Genomic DNA, 20,439 nt, shown 5'->3' with positions numbered 1-20,439 from the left:
AAGAGAGTTTTATTCAATCCATTTTGATGAATTAAAAAGTACATTTTGTAAAGAAACAAAGACTTATATATAAAGAAAACCTACTCTTTAATAATAAAGAAAATCTACTTGTAAAGTAAGAAAGTATCGTCAACAGTCCAAGTTCTCAATGTATCTGAAAAATCTACTGAATTGCAGGTACTCCTTTAAATTAATGATGTAAATAAAAAATGCAATGTATTTGAAGTAAAAAAGCTACTGTAATAAATTGATAATTTGATACAAACTGTAACTGTTTCACTTAGGACCATGGATTTCACTTAAAATTGCTTTGGTCTCCTATGCATTTATTTATACATATGACATGTAGTCATTATCCATTAAATCCACCTCTGAAACATTGGAGAGTAGGGGTATTCCACTATGCCTTACAATTATTATGAAGCTCCCTAGATCCACTTCCTTGTCTATCTGCATTTAAACAAAGGGTTCTATTATGTTTTAAAGTCTTTTTTTAAAGTTTGTAAAACATCATATAGATAAATCTTTCCAAGACTTTCCCAGATGAAATGTCTAATGAAATAGCACATATCCTTCTGTGCATCTGCTTCTCTAAACATCAGTCTTTCCAGTTTTATTCCCAATTTCTTTTAGGATCAGATCCCATGTGTGTCTTCAATTTCCACAGTATATCAGGGCTTGCAGAGTACATCAGAGAGGAAGTACTCCTTCCTGTCTGGTATAAACTTGGGCCCCTTGTTCCCTACTTGCCATGTATCCCAGATTTTTCAGTCATAACTGCTGCTTAAGGGGCCAAATTATTTATGTCCCAGTAGTATCTGCTGGCCCAGAGCTTCTCTAAGGAATGAAAAAGAGCTCCTCCCCCAATTTCCCTAAGAAAATGTTTCAATAAGCCCAAGAGCACTGAACTAACCCATCAAGTGACTTGTCCTCTTTGTTACTGTACTGCGAGGAGGACTGTTGATGGTCTGGTGTTCTGGGAAGAGGAGGAGTTTCTGAGAATTCTCTCAGGTCTCTCTCGTGCTTATAACACATCTCATTTTCCATTATGTTTCATTTTATTTTTCTGTATTCTCAAATTCTTTCAATTTCTTCTCATCACATTACCACTTGCCTGAAACATACCACCCCTATCTTGTTTTTCACAGACTTCTTTTTTCTATTAGTACTTGGGATTGTACAGTAATTCTCAGTTATATAACTGAATAGAGATTCTTAAGACTGGCTCAGCCTCTACACATTAGTGTGGAAGAAATGGGAGTAAAGATACATAAATTGCCTGATTTGATTGTTGGATGAATATGAGAGATGGGACTAAGATTCAGTCTTTTGTTTTCTCTTCTTCCATTTTTTCCTAGTACATGGGCTTCCTCTTATATTTGTTAACAGGCAAGAAACTACCATCAGAAAGAAAATAAAGGGGGGGATTTGTTACAGATTTTGTCCTCTAGGACTCTAAAGATCATGTCCCGTTCACTGTGGCTGTTAAAAGATTTAGAAGGAACTGAATGAGACCTCAGAAAATTTGTTCTCCTCAAAACATTTTCCTCAAATTTTATACCCTATAATCAGTAACCTTGGCTGAATTTTCAACAAGAATTACATCTTTTGTATTTATAATTCTCAATCCATGATTTGTTGTTCAAATGCATGGATAAGAAATATCCTCCTGACTTTTTGAAGAACATCTTTATATAAGCGAATAAATTGAATAACTTAGAATACAGATGAATTCTTAAAATCATACAATGTTCTGAGACTGAATAAAGAAGAAATAGAAAACCTGAATAGACCAATTACAAGCAAGGAAACTGAAACAGTAATAAAACTGTCCCCTAAAAACAAAAGCCTAGGACCAGATAGTTAGACCAATATTCCTTATTAAAGTAGATGCATAGGGCCTCCCCTGGTGGCGCAGTGGTTGAGCGCTGGGCTATGAAGCTGCCAGCCTCTGCAGCACCAGTTCCATCCCTGGCCACCGGCGAGGGTCCCACGTGGCACGCAGACCTCTCCTGCTGCCCGCTGCTCCCCTCAGCAGTGTATTTAGGTCCATCTGCCTGTTCTGCTCCCTGCTCTGGCTCTGGTGAATTCTCTCACCCTCCCGTGCTTCTGACTGTACCAAGTGCTTGTATAAATAAATAAATAAATAAATAAATAAATAAATAAATAAATAAATCTTTAAAAAAATAAAATAAAATGGATGCATAAACCCTCAACAAAATCTTAGAAAGCAAATAGAGCAATACGTTGAAAAGTTCCTACACTGTGGCCAAGTGGGATTTATTCCAGGGATGTAAGAATGGCTCAATATCCACAAATCATTCAGTGGAATTCTTTACATCAACAACAGGAAAGGAAAAAATCTTATGATTAGATAAATAGATGCAGAGAAGGCATTTGACAAGATTCAGCACTCATTTATGATTTAAAAAACCACCCAATAAAAAGGGGATAGTAGAAACACACCTCAACATAATAAAGGCTATACAGCAAAGCCATAAAGGCTATATGCCAAGCTCAAAGCTCCACAACTAATGTCATACTCAGTGTGAAAAACTGAAAGCTTTTCCTCTAAGAACAGATACAACACAAGGATGTTTCATTTTAACCACTACTATTCAACATAATATTGGAAGTCCTAGCTAGAAATAGGCAAAAGAAAGATATAAAAGGACTCCAAATTGAAAAAGAAGTAAAGCTATTGCTATTTACAGAAGACATGATAACATACATTAAAAAAACCCCAAAGACTCACAAAAAACCTATTAAAAGTAATAAATTAGTACAGTGAAGTGGCACATTACAAAATCAATATACAAAAATCTTTTGTATTTCTATATGGAAACAATAAACTAGAAGAGAAACAAATCAAGAAAACAATCCCATTCACAATCACATCAAAAAGAATTACATCCCTAGTAATAAACCTAAGAAAGGAGGTAAAAACCTGTACAATGAAAACTATGACATTGCTGAAAGAAAGCGAAGACACATATAAATAAAAAGATATTCCTTGCACATGGCCTGGAAGAATTGTTAAAATATCAGTCTTACTCAAAGCAATACACATTCAATGCAATCACTATCAAAGGTTCAACAGCATTAAACATTACTGAAATTCACATGGAATCATAAAGGACCACAAACATACAAAGTAATTCTGGCAAAAAAAAAAAAATAATGGCAGCATCATATGCTCAGACTTCAGGCTATACTACAAAGCTATAGCAATCAAAACAGTATGGTATTTCACTAAAACAGACACAGATCAATGGAATACAATTGAAAGTCCAGAAATAAACCTACACTTACATGGACAGTTAAACTACAACAAAGGGGACAAGCTGTACAATGGAGAAAGTATTTTCAATAACAGGACAGTCACATGCAAAAGAAAGAAAGTAGTGTTGCCAGTCTCTCACACCATACACAAGTTGGATTAAAAAGTTGGATATAGGGCCTTCCTGGTGGTGCAGGCAGTTGAGCACAGTACTGTGAAGCTATCTGCATCCTCTGCAGTGCAGGTTTGATCCTAGCTGGCCATGAGGATACCCACATGGCGTGGTGGACATCTCCTGTCTTGCCCGCTGCTCCCCTCGGCAGTGTATTTCAGTCAGTCTGCCTTTTCTGTTCCCTGCTCTGTCTCTAGTGAAGCCTCTCATCCCCACCCCCGCACACCTGGGCTGTACCCCAGTTCTTATATAAATAAATCTTAAAAAAAAAACTTGGATATAAGACCAAAAACCATAAAATACATAGAATAAAACATTCCAAGACACTGGCTTCAAAGATGTCTCATTTCAAGAGTAAGGAAAACAAAAGCAAAAATAAACAAATGGAACTATATCAAACTAAAAAGCTTTCTCACAGCAAAAGCATCATGAAAATGAAAATTCTACTGAAAGGGAGAAAATATTTGTATAGCATACATACAACAAGGGGCTAATATTCATGATCTACTCATATAACCCAATAAACAGAAAAAAAATTAAAAATGGGTAGAAGAGTTAAATAGACACTTCTCCAAAGAAGACATACAGATGACAATAGGCACATGAAAAAAAGGGTCATCATCACTTATCCTCAGGGAAATGCAAATCAAAACCACAGAGACACTGTCTCATACCCATGAGAATGGCCCATATCAAAAACACCAGAAACAACAGGTGTTAGGATGGGGGAGAAAAGAAATCCTCAAACACTGTTGATGGGATTGTAAACTGGTCCAGTTCCTATGGAAGACAGTGTGAAGGTTTCTCAAAAGACTAAAAATAGATTAGCTATATTATTCAACAGTTCCACCCCTCAATATCTATCCAAAGAATACAAAAACACTAATTCAAAGAGATACATGCACTCCGTTCATTGTAGCACTATTTGCAACAGTCAATTATAGAAAAAACCTAAGTGCCCAACAACATATGAGTGGATTAAGAAGAAATGGCATATTGTGCATGAAACACTATTCTGCTATAAAAAAATGAAATCTTGACATTTGCAACAACATGGGTGGAACTGGAAGTGATTATGCCAAGTGAAATATGTCAGAAGGAGAAAGACAAATACTAGACGATTTCAGTGAAATGTGGAACATAAAGAAACAAAACAAAGAAACTGACAACACCAAACCAAAATGAGCCCTTGAAATCTGTCTGCAGATTTGAGGCCAAAAGAAGGGGGAGAATGCAGGTTGGGACAGTCCCCAAAAGGATGATGGGTACTTTGGTGGTATGTGTAGTGTGTTAACATACAGCTGAAGAAGTGTGATCTATGTACCTACATAATACACAGTGCTGTATACCAATACTACCTCAATTTAAAAAAAAAAGGATACAGGGCCTCCCTGATGGTGCAAGGGATTAAGACGCAACCTATGAAGCTATCCACAGCCACTGCAGCAAGAGTTTGATCCCCAGGCAGGGAGCTACCCACATGGCGCAGCAGACCTCTCCTATCTTTCCCACTGCTCTCCTCAGCAGTGTATTTCAGTAAATCTGCCTGTTCTGTTCCCCCGTCTCTGGTGAATCCTCACACCTCCCACACCTCTGGCCTGTACCGCAGTTCTTGTACGCATAAATAAATATTAAAAAAAAAAAAGATACACTCCAGAAAAGAATGATTAGCAGAGGAGCCAAATTTGCCACAGATTTTTATATACTTTATCTTCATCTTGAAATTCTGGTTTTGCAACAGGATGACCAGGTTTTCCTGATTCTCTTGGAGATGTTTACAGGGGTCATGTCTAGGGTAAGTACCACAGCAAATATTGGTGGTGCCAGGAATCTGCCTTTTATTTGAAATTGGTGATTGAACAGTGGCTCCTGGAGAGCCTTATGAAAGGAATGTTGCTCTATTACAACTTTCCCAGGTCAGTGTACTCTCACAGGGTTCAATGTTTAGAACATAAAATATAGTACTTTCTTAATGGGGAAAGATACTACTATTGAGAGAATGAAAATAAGCAACACACAGCAGTGCTAGTTGCTACAATGTCCATTCTTCTATTTCATAGACACAAAACCTCTGATTTTCAGGTGGTCACATTGTGGCCCAGTACAAAGACCACTTTCCCAGGCTTCTTTGTGGCTATTGATGGCTGTATGATTAGATTCAGATGAGTGGGATGTTAGCAAGATTAATGTATACTTTAAACAAAGGGGCGGGACCACTACTTCCTATTTCCGTTTTCCTGGCAGAAATATTGATGTGATAGCTGGATCTTGAATAGCTTTCTGAGACTATGAGGAAAAAACTAGAGGTTGAGAATAATATTGCAGGAATATAGAAGGAGGCTGAAACCATAATGATGGTAGTGCCACCATTCTGCCTGGGACTCAGATTTAACATCTCAAAGAAACTTCTAAGTTGTTTAGGCCTATAAATCTGGGGGACTGGGGTCTCCCTGGTGGTACAGGGGTTAAAGTCTCAACACTATCAAGCTATCACTAGCCACTGTGACATGGTGTAGCAGACCTCTCCTGTTTTGCTCTCTGCTCCTTCAGCAGTGTATTTCAGTGGATCTGCCTGTTATGCTCCCTACTCTGTCTCTGGTCAATCCTCTCACACACCCCCACACCTCTGGCCTAAACCCCAGTTCTTGTATGCATAAATAAGTAAAAATAAATCTTAAAAAAAATAAAATCTGGGGACCATTTTGAGATGGCATCAGGATACTTATATGTGTATGTGTATGTTTTTCTATATGTACACATGTATGCACACTCACAGTGCACACTCACAGTCACACAGAAAGAAGATGGGAAAAATATATACCAAAATGTTTGTTTTCTTCTTGACACTTTGTTATACTCAAAACTTTTTACTGAGCATGTGTTATTTCGAAACTCAGCAAAAATAAAGTCTAAGGAAAAAAAAAGTTCCAGAAGTCAGTAGTCAGAATACATACATTTTTGATGTAAATATTAATAATTACATTTTTAACTAATTAATACAAAGTAAAAATAAAAATCAACAAGCAACTATAAACCAGAGACACACTACAGCGGGTGGGGGGAGGGAAGGGGAGAGGAAGGACTAGGGTCAAAATAAGGGGGGGGGGGTGCAACTGTATGGGGAATATAACCAAAATGAAAATGCATACATTGTGCAAAAGTGAAAAATGATGTAAGAATTATATAAAATAAAATATTAATTAAAAAAATTTTAAAAAGAATACACACACACACAAAATAAAAACATTTGATTTCTCTCCCCCCCCCAAAAAAATTGCATCTTTAAATAACAGCATCTTCAAAATGTCTCTGCTATTAAACACAAATATTTCTGGAAGGTAGACCATAAGGTATAATTAATACCACAGTAGTTTCCACATGGCTATTCATGATGCAAAGAAAACAAGACAAAAAATATGGAAGAGTTAATTTTCAGGGATGTCTTAATGCTTAGTGAATGCTTATTATGTACCACATTAAGGATCAGATACTGTGCGCATTGAAATAATAAGACAAGGAGCTCATGGTGAGGTGAGAAAATAGACACATAAACAAAATACCATAAAGGACGTGTTTACTGAGATAAACACACATCTAAAGCTGGACAGAGGGAGAAGGGTCTTCTAAATGAAGGACCCAGGAGACAGTGTGGTGCTTTCAAGGAAATAGAAATTAATCAACATGTTCATAATGTGGTGGTACATGTGAGTGAGTGAATGAATTGTGTGTGTGTAAGAGAACACAAATGTGTGGGAGATAAAGATACACAGAGACAAAGGAAGACATGGGAGTGGAGAGAGTAGAAGGGAAGAGATGGTGAATCTGGAGGAGACTGTGGTAGGAAGATCTGAGGGTAGGAGCAAGAGAAACAGCAACAGAGGAGCAAGGAGAGATAGAAGAAGAGATGGGGACAGAGGGATAAGGTGGAAGGGGACACACTGGGGAGAGAAAATGTGCATACATCTGTACTTGTGTGAGAGACTGTGTATGAGTGTATTGGAGAGAGTGGGGGTGTGAGTGGGTCATAAAGCTGAAGCATCAAGATTGTATACAGGCCAGCATCTGGGCTTTATTTTGATAAGGCTGAGCAAGCACTCAAGGATTTCAAGCAGAAGAGAGATAAGACTATCCTTTCCCACTTGAGGACCTTCCTTGACGTCCCTGATATGCTAACCCCATGCCTGACCCTTCAACGTGGGAGGTTAAAGCAGACATCATGTAAATCTTATGAGAAAGGTATTTTGTTTTTTGGGGTTTTTTTTGTTTTTTTATAATAAATTTTATTTTTATATTCCCCATACAATTGCAACCCCCTTATTTTGACCCCAATCCCTCCCCTCCCCGCCTCCCACCCCCCATAGAGTGTCTCTGGTTCATAGTTTTTTGTAGATTTTGATTTTCACTTTCTTATAGTTATTCATTTTCCTGGTCCCTTATTTAAGTTTTCTAGATTCCTGCTATGAGTGAGACCATCCAGTATTTTTCTTTTTCTTTCTGGCTTATTTTGCTGAGCATGATCCCTTCCAGCGCCATCCATGTTGCTGCAAATGGCATGTGTTTATCTTTTTTGAAGGCTGAGTAATATTCCATTGTGTATATGCACCACATCTTCTTGATCCAGTCATCTATTTTTGGGCATTTGGGTTGTTTCCAAAGCTTAGCTATTGTAAACAGTGCTGCTATAAACATAGGGGTGCAGGTGCTCTTTGGAATTGATGTTTCTGTGTCCTTTGGGTAAATACCTAGGAGTGGAATTGCTGGATCATATGGAAGTTCTATGTTTAGTAGGTCCAGAAATCTCCACACAGCTCTCCACAGTGGTTGGACCAGTTTGCACTCCCACCAACAGTGCAGGAGAGTTCCGAGAAAGGTATTTTGAATGATGATGTTCATAGCATATCATCAATGGATTCTAAGATCACTAGGTAAAAGACTATTGAGGAACAATTACGCAATGCTGGTCTACACCAAATCCCCAGTTTACAGGATTACAGGGGATGCTATACAATTTAATGATACCTCAGAGAAATAACCAGTTAAATTCAGAATGTGAGTCATTCTATATGGTTGGACTGCCTTCTTCAAAAGAGGAAGACAATGGGATACTAAAGTTTGAGTAAGAGATTTAAAAAGACACAATAACCAAATGTAATATGCAAATGCTAGTTGACTCCTGGTCAGGAAAAATAAAGGGACTTTTTGGGAGAACTGGAAAAATTAAAATATCAGCTAGATATCAAATGATATTATGGAGTTGTTACTAATTTTCCTAGGTGTGATACAGTATAATGATTATATAGGAGACTATCCTTGTTCTTAAGAGATATATACTCAAGTATTTAAAGGGAAAAACGTGATGGTGTCTGTAACATACTTGTAATGCTTCAGGAAAACACACATACGCACACACAGGGCAAATACAGCAAAGTAGTACAACTATTGCATGTGGGTAGAAAGTATATAAATTGTATTAGTCCATTTGAGCTGCTCTAACAAAACATCACTGAATGGGTGGCTTATAAACAGAAGTGTATTGTCCATAGTTTTAGACTGAAAGTAAATGAGTGTGTGTGTATATATCTCAAGGCAGCAGCATGGTCACCTTCTGGTGAGATCTTTTTTCCTGGTTCATAGTTGGCACCTTCTCACTGTCTTTTTTTTTTTTTTTTAAGATTTGTTTATTTATAAAAGCACTGGGTACAGTCAGAGGCACAGGAGGGTGAGAGAATTCACCAGAGCCAGAGCGGAGAGCAGAACAGGCAGACTGATGAAGTACACTGCTGAGGGGAGCAGCGGGCGGCAGGAGAGGTCTACGCACCATGTGGGACCCTTGCCCAGCATCTGGGGATGGAACCGGCACTGTAGAGGCTTCCGGCAGCTTCGCACCCCAGCGCTCAACCACTGCATCACCAGGGAGGCCCCGCCTTCTCACTGTCTTAACATGGTAGACAGGGGTAGGGATTCTTCTCAAGGCCCTTTCGTAAGTTACCAATTCCATTCATGAGAACTTTATCTCCACCTACTAATACCATTACCTTTAGGAGTTAGGATTTTGCATATTAATGGGGGATGGGGTGGAGAATGGGAGGAATACAAACATTCAGACCATAGCATGAATGTTCATTATAATAATTATTTTAATTTTTCTGTATACTTGAAATTTTTACAATAAAGGCAGGGAGTAAACTACTAGTGTTAAAAAAAAAAAAGTTGGGTTTTGTTCATTCATTTTACTTATTTACCACACATTAGTGAAAACAAGCTCTTTGACTGCCAAGAACAAAACAGTGGTTACCAGAAGGGAAGATGCAATTGGAGCGGGGAGGGGGGGAGTAAACTGGGTAAAAAGGGTCAATTCTATGGTGATGGATGAGAACCAGACTTAGATGATGAGCATAATGTAGTATATACTGATGTTGAAATATATGTCTGTACATCTAAAACCTCTATGTTATAAATCAATGATATGTCAATATTAATTAACAGAATTTATTAAAATTCTGATAACAGAAAAAAACGAGAGGGGTGGGGGCTAGAGCCAACTCCTTAGTAATCAGTTTCAGTTTATTCAGTTGGGTTAGCTTGGCCAGCAACCCCTGACCAGTGCAAATGGTGGAACCAAAAAAAGGCCTGCCTCTTCATACTTGGTATGGTTTATGAAGCAAAAGGTTGCCAAGTGCCTTAATGGAATGGCGTGCCAGAATCAGAGAGGGCTGTAAAACTGAGGAGCAGGAAGACTAACTAGTTGGAGCCAGTTCTATTCCCCCAACATACTGCATGACCAGGGCACAGGAGCCCAGGCCACAGAAAGAGGCTATTTTAATGAAGGCAGGAAGTCTAATGTTGCGCAAATCATAGCAATAATGTTGCTCAATCATAGACAATAAATACTACATGCTTAGTGCTAAGCCAGGTACTGGTTAGTGACAATGCTTATTTTAAGTTAATTCTGCATCTGGTAAAAGTATAGATATTCCAACAATTCCTCAACTCAAGTAGCTATCTGAGAAAATACAATTTCATGTTCTCTTATCAAAATTTGGCCATGTGGTAATTGGTGTTGAAAACTCTCAGTTAATCTTATAGAAGAACAACTGAACATTAATGATTGCTAGTGATCTGAACCTTACTGCCCACTGTTTCCCATTTTAACAACAACAATGAAAAAGATTTTTAAAAAGTACAAAACAGGATGTCACCTTCAGTTTTTGAAGCTTCTCTGTATTTGTGGTAAAGTGTCCAACATGAGCTTGGAAACGCTCAAACCGCTTCAAATATTCCTGATTTCGAATACGTGCCTTCTTTTCTGAATCACTTATTTCCTTCAGGTATTTCTTTAGTTTTACATACTTCAGTTTAATTCTAGAAAAATAAAAGTAGATTATTATGCAGTGAGGTTAGACTTTGACAAAGCTAAGGAGAATTTCTATAACAAAATTGTTAATGAGATGATGTATTCTAAAATACTTTACCCAAACACTGACTGAAAGCTAAAGGATAAAACATATACATATGTTTTAGAGAGAAAATTAATGCAACATCACCGAGGTATCATATCTAGGGATAACTCTCCTGAGAAATGTATACAAGATCACATTATAACATTCACATAGTAGAGATTTAGATGGATTTCTTTCTCAAAATTAAATTAATTTCAAGAGCAGAGTCTATGTGAGCATGTTCAGGTGAGTAGCAGATTAGCATTATTTTATATCACAGGCAATTTCAAAACTTCCTGTTCATAATGAAATAGAAACAAACCATAAACCATAATGCACAACACTAAGAAATTTTGAAATTTAAAATACCAAAGCAGCTCTTATTTAGATAGTATAAAACTTTTTTCTAGAAATTGCAACAACATAATAAATTATTAACATCTTTTATAATAATATATGGACTATATACTTCCATTTAAATTGTGAAAAATCTTTAGACACTTTCTTCCAAAGTGTAAGATCAAAAGACACAGTGGATAATTCCTCCATTCTTCTCATGGAACCAACACTAATTCTAGCTCTACCTTTACAAGTATTTAAATAATAAAAGGGTACCAGGTATGTATGATTTCCATTATTGGCCCAATAAATATTTTGACTTTTTTTATCAAGCAAAAATAAATTAAAAATCACAAAAATCTTCACCCTCAAAAACAAATTTGCAAAAGGTACCAGAAATGTTAAAAAATAATCAACAACAGGCCTTAAATTCTACCCTTAAGATGATAATTAAAAAAAAAATCTTCCTTTGGGAAAAATCAGATTGACACAGCCATGTTAGAAAATCCTGTCTTCAGGAAACAAGAGGCTAAGAAAGGGAACCAAACTGGTAGTTTCTTTTCTTACTCCCACCCTTACCACAACCACGTGCCAGGAAGCGTACAAGAACAGTTGCAGGAAAAGTCTAAACTGTCTTCTGGCCCTTTAGCTATATACTAGAAAAATGGAAACTGCCATGGATCCTCTCAGACTTGGACCCAAGGCTAGGGCATCATAACACTGCTAGTTCTTCCACCATATCAGTGGCTCCTCTAGTCTCTTCCAGAGTTATTAAAGACATATGGCTATCTGCCCTGACTGATAACTATGGAATCACAAATCTTAAAGTCAAAAAATAATTTTAAAGGTAAGTGGATGTGATGGGGGATATAGTTTTAAAGTATTCTTGGCCTCTTTCTCTTCTGGATGAGATAGTCTCATTTCTCACTCATATTATGATTGTGGATAAATCACAATTTAATGCTATCATAGCCAGACAGTTTTCATGTGAATAACATTGGAAGTAACACTATAAATTTAACTTAAAGATATTGATAAGTTCTCATAAAACAAAATTAAAGACATTAAAAGTTAGATTTTAATGTTAAAGTAAGTAATCAAAAAGGATAACATGCATATTATCCACCCATCATAATAATATTAGTAGTCATTGTCATATATCCAAGAATAAATAAGACCACATAACTTTCTACAATTTGTGAAAGGTCAGTTCCTTTAATTATGCTTTAATTGCTCCATAGGTTCCATGTGTTTAAGCTGTGGCCAAAAAGAGAAGACTTTAATGTATCTTACACCTAAGAGATTAAGCAGAATAGATTCCTAAAATAACATAAATATCAATAATAAGAGAATTTTTCTTATACTAATTTTAACCAAATTTATTCTTACATTTGATAGCAATAATATTAAATTACAGTGTTGCAAAATAAGAGGCACATTAGAAATAAGAAAATGGTAAAATATTGTAATTATGGTATTTATAATACAAATTAGGGTTAAGTTTTTATTAACATGCAAATTAGCTTTGAAATGGTTGTCACCATTGTCATCTCTTACCTACATACATCAGACTGCTTATATTCATAAAGTTTCTTTTCCAGGTCCAATCTCTTCTTTTCACTGTAATACAGAAAGAAAATATTGTATGTATAATTGCACTGATAAGAAATAGGCAGTCAGATTTAGAACATGATCTCCTTTGAAATCACAACTTTGTGAGAATATTTCTTTAGTCTAAGAAACAGAAAATGCCAGCTGCATTTGAATCTCAAGATACAAAAATACTTGGCAGTCACCAGGGCAGTCTAAAAAGCAAAAAAAGATACTGATAGGAAACAAAAAACCCAAGATACTCAAAGTAAATAGAGAAATGCAGAAAGGAAAGACTAGAAAACAGGTTTATTCATTCAGAAAGTATTTCTTTCTTTCTTTTTTTTTTTTTTGTGGGACCCTCGCCTCGCAGCCCAGCGCTCAACCGCTGCGCCACCAGGGGAGGCCCCAGAAAGTATTTCTTGAGTGCCAAGAACTATTGGAGGACTTGAGACTAATCTGGTGAACAAGCCAGCCAAGGACTCCACTTGTCAGGGTGATATTCTAAGAAAAAGGGCAGATGATTAAAAAGAAATACAGGCAGAAGAGAGATGGTCAGGCTTCTCTGAGTTGCTGGAATTTTGAGCAATGGGTGTTCCACCAAGTCTGGACACAAATCTACCTTGAATTGAAGCCTAGTGGCTTGTTCTGTTCCCAATGGGACAGACTGGTTGGAAGGAGGTAGTATGATCCAGGTAGGAAGAGCCATGTAGGAAGAGGTATCTGAACAGTAGATCTAGCCTCACTCACAATTAGTGAAGACCAGAGGTCCCCTAACACTGTCATTTTAAATTTGGGGGAATTCCTTTATACAACTTTATAACAGCTAGATTTGTCACTGACTGCTATTCCCTGAAGCTACTACCAATAAAGAAAGTCTATGATGCTTAGGTAAGTGTCAGCAGTAAGCTGGACATCAAAGCTTACTCAGCTCACCCAGCTGCCTCAGCAACAGGTAGAGGAAACTGGGGATCAGAGGATGTAGCAGCAAACCAAAGGGCTAGAAGGTTAAACTACTGAATAGGAAAGCCATGCCAAACCCCAAAAAACAGTCCTTGGGAAATTTAACCACAGAATGCTCTACTTGGCCACCATAAAACCAGTAGCCTCAATCCTCTCTAACTGAAGCCAAATTGCTAATACAAATTAATAAAGGCCAGATGAGGTAACAATGTGTGAGAGAAAATTGCTAAACTAAAGCAAAAACTGTGAATCAAAGGCAAGGAATCCAATAGAAGGTAAGCTCAGGTTGGCCTCCTATGGGAAAAGGACTGAGGCCACATTCCACTTGGAAGCTCTTGGTATTTTCTATTTTCCTTCATATATATTTTTCCCTTTATGAAAAAATTCAAAAAGTTATTCTATTAATTACATCACAGGTTAAGTTTCTTTACTTATCATAATCTAGAATGGAAGCACCATTTAACCAAAATTCTTTTAATGGAAAATGGGGCCCAAATCCAAACACCAAATCTTTGCTTGGGGAACACGATCTCTTCATTGGCTGGGGTATGTCTATGTTAAAAATGCAAAAAGAAAAAAAAAAAGGAAAAAATGATATATAAACAAAAAATGTTAATACCTTCACACAGGTATTTCTCATTAATAAGGCTGAATTTAGAAGTAAAGGGAATAAGGCATAATTGCTCCCATGTTAGAAATTTTTATTAATCACATTTCCCCCTTTCAAGGTTTCATGATCAATTGTCTGCTCAGTCCATGAAAAATGAAATATGCACAATTTGTCATTAGATTATAAGGGAAGACAGACCCTGAAGCGCAAATGACCTTACGCCTTGATGTCATTCTTGCTAAGAGAGCAAGACCAAAGTCTGGCCATGAGTAACCATCAGATGAACCCAGCTAGAGAATAACTGCCAGGAACAGGAGAGAGACAGAGAAAGACAGAGGAATAATTCCAGACTGGGAGATACTGAAGAGACAATGGCAACCCCATGCAACATGGGTTCACAGATGGAATTCTGGACCAGAAAAGGAAAAAGATAGTACGACAGGTGGTGGAACTTGATTGGGGTCTGCGGACTGGTATATCAATGTGGACTCCCTAGTTTGGAAAGTTCCATGGTGATCATGTAAGAGAATATCCTTGGTCTTTGGAACTACACACTAGGAGTGATGGTGCATACCTGTAATTCTCAAATGTTTCGGAAAAGACAAATAACTTAGATAGCTAGGATGATAGAAAGAGAAAAAATAAAATGTAATGAAAAGTTAAGAGCTGAGGAATCTGGGTAAGGAGAATATTAGAGATCTTTGTCCTATACTTAAAACTTGTCTATAAGCTTGAAATTATTTCAAAATAATTTCTAAAACTCACCTATGACTCATAGTGAAAGGGACCACAGTAACTTTGGGAATCTACTGCCTTCTATAAGCAGCAAGTTCTCTTAAATAATAAAAATAAATTTTCCTTGTTTTTGTTCTCCCTTCAAAGGTACAGATCCATTGGTCACATTTCTTCACTATCAAGATGCTTTATACAATGAAAACCCAGAATCAAATACCCCCTGGCATTCCATTCCAGGGGAAATAATGTTAATTTCATTAACTTCATTTCAAGCCCAATTTCTAACCTCTTCCACATGGTGCCTCATTCACATGGTGCCTCTTTCACCCCTGTTTTAAATTTAATACTTAACACCAGATATTTATCCTAATAAAAAGCCACAGAAGGATCACCTTGCAGTTCTTACATATTAAAACTCTATTTCAGATTTGAAATATCCACCTCAAGGATGTGTACTCATAGTCTAAGGTTTCAGTCCCCTGACCCTCTTTCAAAGTTTTACACAGCTGGACAGTAGTTATGGGGTTAGGTTTTTCCTTTTAAGCCACTTCTTATTCTGTTTTTGCCTCAATATCATCTTCACCTTTACTCAATATATTAACGTCGATTTCTGGACTATTTTTCCACCCTGAATTAATACTGGCATTGAAAAAACTGGAGCTGGTTAATGGGCCTTTTAAAGGGATGTTTTTATATAATTGCAAGTGTCAATTCTACTTAAATGTTTCTGCCATGCTTGTGGCACTATGCACACCTGAACAAACCATTCCATCAGGCTCTCTTAGATTCACTGACCACAATTCAGGGAACCATTGTAATCATATTGAGGATATAAAATTATATCCTACAACAACTTGAACAAGAAACATACCAGTTACAAGGGAAAAATCATTAGACTAGCTAACAGTTTAAAGACCCTCCTCTAAGAAGGCCAGGAAAGGCAAGTGTTATGATATCTTTCACTCTCTGGTAATTTCTGGACTGATAACACAGCTGTGACTACTCAGAACAGCAGTCTTTGAAGTGACTCTGGAATTTTAGGGGAAAATGGTCCTTGTGGTCACTGGAATTGGTTGGAAAAAACCAAATACCTTCAAATAGGACAATGATATTCATTACTTGTTACTTTGCAAAACTACAACAGTCAATGTTTTTATACCTTGAGACTCATTACTACAGAAGCAAAGAAACAAAAATTTGTGGACTTACTTTACATATTAGTCAAGGCCCCTCATTTCTGGTAAAGAACCAAGGTTTAGAGAAGCTGAACAACCTGCACAGGGTCACACAACCGTTCCTGGACTAGAAGCCAAGTTTCCACATCTCTACTACAGTTTTCTCTGTTTCCAAAGTTATTTGCTTCTATATTTACTAGCAATGCACTAGAGTTAGTTATGGACTTTTTAAGTGAAAAATGAATACACACAGCAAAGATTTGTACTGACTTAAAAGCAAAACTAACTTTCAAATGCAGAACCATGAATAGGCTATAAAATTTGGTTCAAATTCCTTACATAATTTCAACAGCTTCATCTTGCTTTATAATTAAAGCAATAAGTATTAAATATAAAGTGAGTAATAATCATTACACAGTTATTATACCATAAGGACTATAAAACAGCCAGGTGTTGCCCACACAGTAAGCAAATATGCTAACTCACAATTAACTTAGGTCAAAAAAGAATGCCATTTGAACCAGTTAACATTTTTAAATCAGTGCTTGAGCTAAAAGATACAAATAACTTAAAGGCCTGGGAGTAACTAAGAATAAGCTACTCTTCTAACAGAGTCAAAACTTGAACTATACTGATGCACAGAGCAAAGTCTGTCTTTTAATTATCAGATATGCATGGATATTTAATACCATCTTTGAAATATCACACTATCCACTTTTCCTGGTTTCTGGAAAATGGTCATTATTAAGGGACAGTGTATGACTACTAGGTTCTATATAAGAAATTAATAAATTCTGGAAAATGCTGGTTGACTTTGGGATTTTTTTTTCCATTCATTCAACCAACATTTATCAAACACTTCCTCCACTTCAGACATCCTATTAGGAGATTAAGAACCAACTAAATGTGGTTCCTTTCCCAAAGGAATCCTCAGTCTAGGCAGGGAACAAGTAACTTACCATTAGAGTGCTGTAAGAATGCTGAGGTAGCTTAAGTTAAGGAATGGGTTGAACAATACTTGAAGACACAGCAAAGGCACCACAGGAAGTAATTATTTTTTTAAAGTTGGAGGTAGGAATTCACTGGGTTAGGTGAGTGGTGGTATGTCAAAAAAAAAAAAGATGTATAAAAGAATTAAGGGGTAAAGTATGATGAGGACAATTGAGGTCTGTTGTAGATATTTTTTAAATATTTGACAAGAATTAAGTCTGGCATAAGATGAAAATAATTCCTTTTCAAAACCATTCACTTCTGCCTTTCCCTTAATGTTACTTTTGAATTGTCACATATATAGCTGTCCCCTTCACTAAAATGATTTTGTAACTTTTAACACTCACTAAATGTGTTGTTTATCAAGAGATCCAAAAATCTATTTCCAAAAATCTATTTCAACAAATGAGATTTCCAATTCCACTTAGTTTAGCGGCTAAATAATAGTTTCAACAACTCAGCTTTCCTGTGATTATAGTAAATAGCGTTATAATTTTCTCTATGTTTCTTAGATCTAGCTGTTTTCAGTGGTTCTCATATTTCATATCTTAATCAAGGCATTATGAACCCTGTGGAAGCTGAACTCCGGCTAGAAATGTCAACTCTTCGTTGGCAATCTGGTCCCCCAAAAGTCTCCTGCATTTAAATAGGGACATATGTTTGACATTCTCTCTCTCTCTCTCTCAGTACCTTGCACTGTAACTGTCAGGTGGGATGACAAATGATAATTTTAAGAGACTGGGGAGGAGGCGTGTAAAACGCACTAGAGAAATTCACCAGGCTTGATTGAAAGTGACAGGCTGGAAGGCAAATTCAGTGATGCGGGCCCCATCCTCCAGCTGGAGGCTTCCAATCAGCCAGGAGTCTATGGTAACCTGCGGTCGAGGCCCCAGCGGGAGCCTGGGCACCTGGCGAGACAACGCGGCCCACAGGAGAAGTAACAGGGGTAAGGCACCAGAAAACCCGCGTCGCGGGCCGACTCCCGTCCCCGCCCCGGGTAGGCCGTACCTGTCCCTCAGCCCTTGCTGGAGGTGGCCCAGCCTCTCGTAGTAGTCGGGACTCGCCTGGGGCACGGACGTTGCGGCGGCTGGGTGCATGCCGCCGCCCGGCTGGCTACGCTCTACCTCCGGACTTCAGCGGGACCGAGTTGTCCAAGGCGACCGCCCCACCATGCACCGCGGGTAAACACGGCAGCGGCCGCAAGCAAGGGGCGGGGCGGGGGCGGGGCGCCGCGAGTGGGCGGGGCGGGAGGCAGTAAAGGGGCGGGGCGCCGTGGAGGGGCGGGGCGGGAAGCGACGCCAGTCATCCCAAGAGGGCAGAACGAAGCAGCTCTGCGGTGCTGGGCTGCCCTTGCTCTGGGCTCGGCGCGGGTCATCTCCTGCCTGACTCTTCCGGCTCCCTTCGCCTCATCCTTCGGAATTCACACTGGAGACGCTCTAGCCCGCCACCAGACTGGCACTTCTCACGGAAAAGTCAGAAGTCGGTTTCTTATCGCCCCACCCCCCCCTTTTGGGTAGAGGATGGAGCTTGACTGAGCAATTCACGTGATCATTTTCTCCTTCAGTCTCAAACAGCATTAATTTTACAAAGTGTATTCTTTCCTTTCATCTCACCACCTCTTGGCCCCTGTCTCCCCAGGTTTCGCTGAGTGCCAGGCACTGTGCTAAGCTTTTATTTCCTTACCAGCACTTCAAAACAAAACACCACAGAAAGACAAAACCCAAAACACTAAGCAGCTATGCTTAACCCTGTCTGTAGAACAACCCATTACTGGAAAATCTCTGGTGACTAACTATGCGGTTAATGCTGCAGGTCACATTACTGTTGGAGACCCCAGGAACCTGCAGTCCTGAAACAAGAAGGCCATTGAGATTGTGGGAATGCTGGTCAGCATGGGCCAGAAAGCTGACCCGTGTGCAGACCATGATGTCCGTCCTGGGATCAGCGAAACTGAGCGTGAGAAAAGAGCAATTTGATTATGCAGAACCTTGACCGTGAATGTGTGTCAGAACAGTGCTGAATACTAAGAAATAAGAAAATAAATCATTGTTCTGTAGTTCTGCTTATCCTGTATCTTACTTTCTAACTTTGTTGTTTCTGCTAATAAAAGCTGTGGTGGGCTGAGGAGGACAGAGGAGATCTTGAATCTCTCTCCCAGCCGCCCTTTCAAACATCTCAAGACAAGACTCAGGCCCTCATCCTTTTGCCTTGGCTATCGGTGACACATTACTGATTGGTGAAAAGGGAATGTTGCTAACTATTTGTTTATGAAGCAGATACTTGTTTGTGCGGACATAGCTCAGTGGACAAACACTGTGTAGAAACTTTCAGCAGGGATTCTGGCGTTTGACTGCCTGGACTCAAATGTTCTTGTCTTCTGCCTCCTCTGTGATCCTGAGCAAGTCACCCCTCCAGAAGCTTGGGGTTCTTCATATGTAAAAATGGGGAGGCTGCTAGGACTCATCAGCGCCATTTTTCAATCATTACATTAATTATGTGTGTAAGTGTTTATAAGAGGGTCCAACACATAATAAGCATCAGTTTTCTTCTTCATCATTATCATCATCACCCTAACTTGGGAGGAAAGTTTGCTGAAGAAAGACAACCATGTTCTAAAACCCAAAGGGCAGGAAAGGAAACAAACAAGCAAACAAAAAAGCAACTATAGTGTTTCTTTAGTCTCTTATTCTTCTATGGTTTCTTGTCTCAGTCATTAATTGCATTTACTTATGTGCAAGGTCTAATTTAAACTTAATAAATTGATCATTTGCAGGAGAGATGCACCACTCAATGGTCAACAATATAAAATTATGGTGTTACTCAGTCTTTCCTCCACTTTGCCAGGTCCAGGACAAGAGTACAAATGGAGACCCTCATACCATCTTTCAAAAGTATTTAAAAACTATAAATCAAAATGACAAACTTTAGATAAAAATAGGTTATCTTATCCTATCTTGTCCAAAGTACCTTCATAAGAACCTGGAAAGCCAGTCATTTCAGTTCTCTCTCTCTTCTTCTCAGTGCACCAAATTATTTCCCACTCAGCCAACACCTCAGACTTCTACATTGAAAATGGGAATATGTCTCCCCGCAGTCTACAAGTCCCACCTCTGTCCTCATCACCATCTTAGCCTCCTTTTCACCAT

General features: G+C 38.2%; 1 protein-coding gene across 1 annotated transcript in view; it reads right to left on the bottom strand.

Annotated features, from left to right (window-relative positions):
• Positions 1–18,393, bottom strand: part of KIZ (kizuna centrosomal protein) — a gene marked incomplete at its 3' end in the record, with an annotated part of 131,924 nt that extends 113,531 nt beyond the window's left edge. The window contains exons 1-3 of the mRNA XM_084248451.1: positions 18,302–18,393; positions 12,788–12,850; positions 10,652–10,814 (exon numbers count right to left, since the gene is read on the bottom strand). Of these exons, the coding sequence (XP_084104577.1) occupies positions 10,652–10,814; positions 12,788–12,850; positions 18,302–18,390 (315 nt within the window). The 5' untranslated portion in view covers positions 18,391–18,393. The remainder of the gene's footprint in view (positions 1–10,651; positions 10,815–12,787; positions 12,851–18,301) is intronic.
• Between the last annotated feature and the right edge of the window lie 2,046 nt (positions 18,394–20,439).

Source organism: Talpa europaea (assembly GCF_964194135.1).
Source record: "Talpa europaea genome assembly, chromosome: 11".
Lineage (NCBI taxonomy): Eukaryota > Metazoa > Chordata > Mammalia > Eulipotyphla > Talpidae > Talpa > Talpa europaea.
The sequence above is the reverse complement of the archived record's forward strand: the minus strand, read 5'-3'. Positions and strand labels throughout refer to the sequence as shown.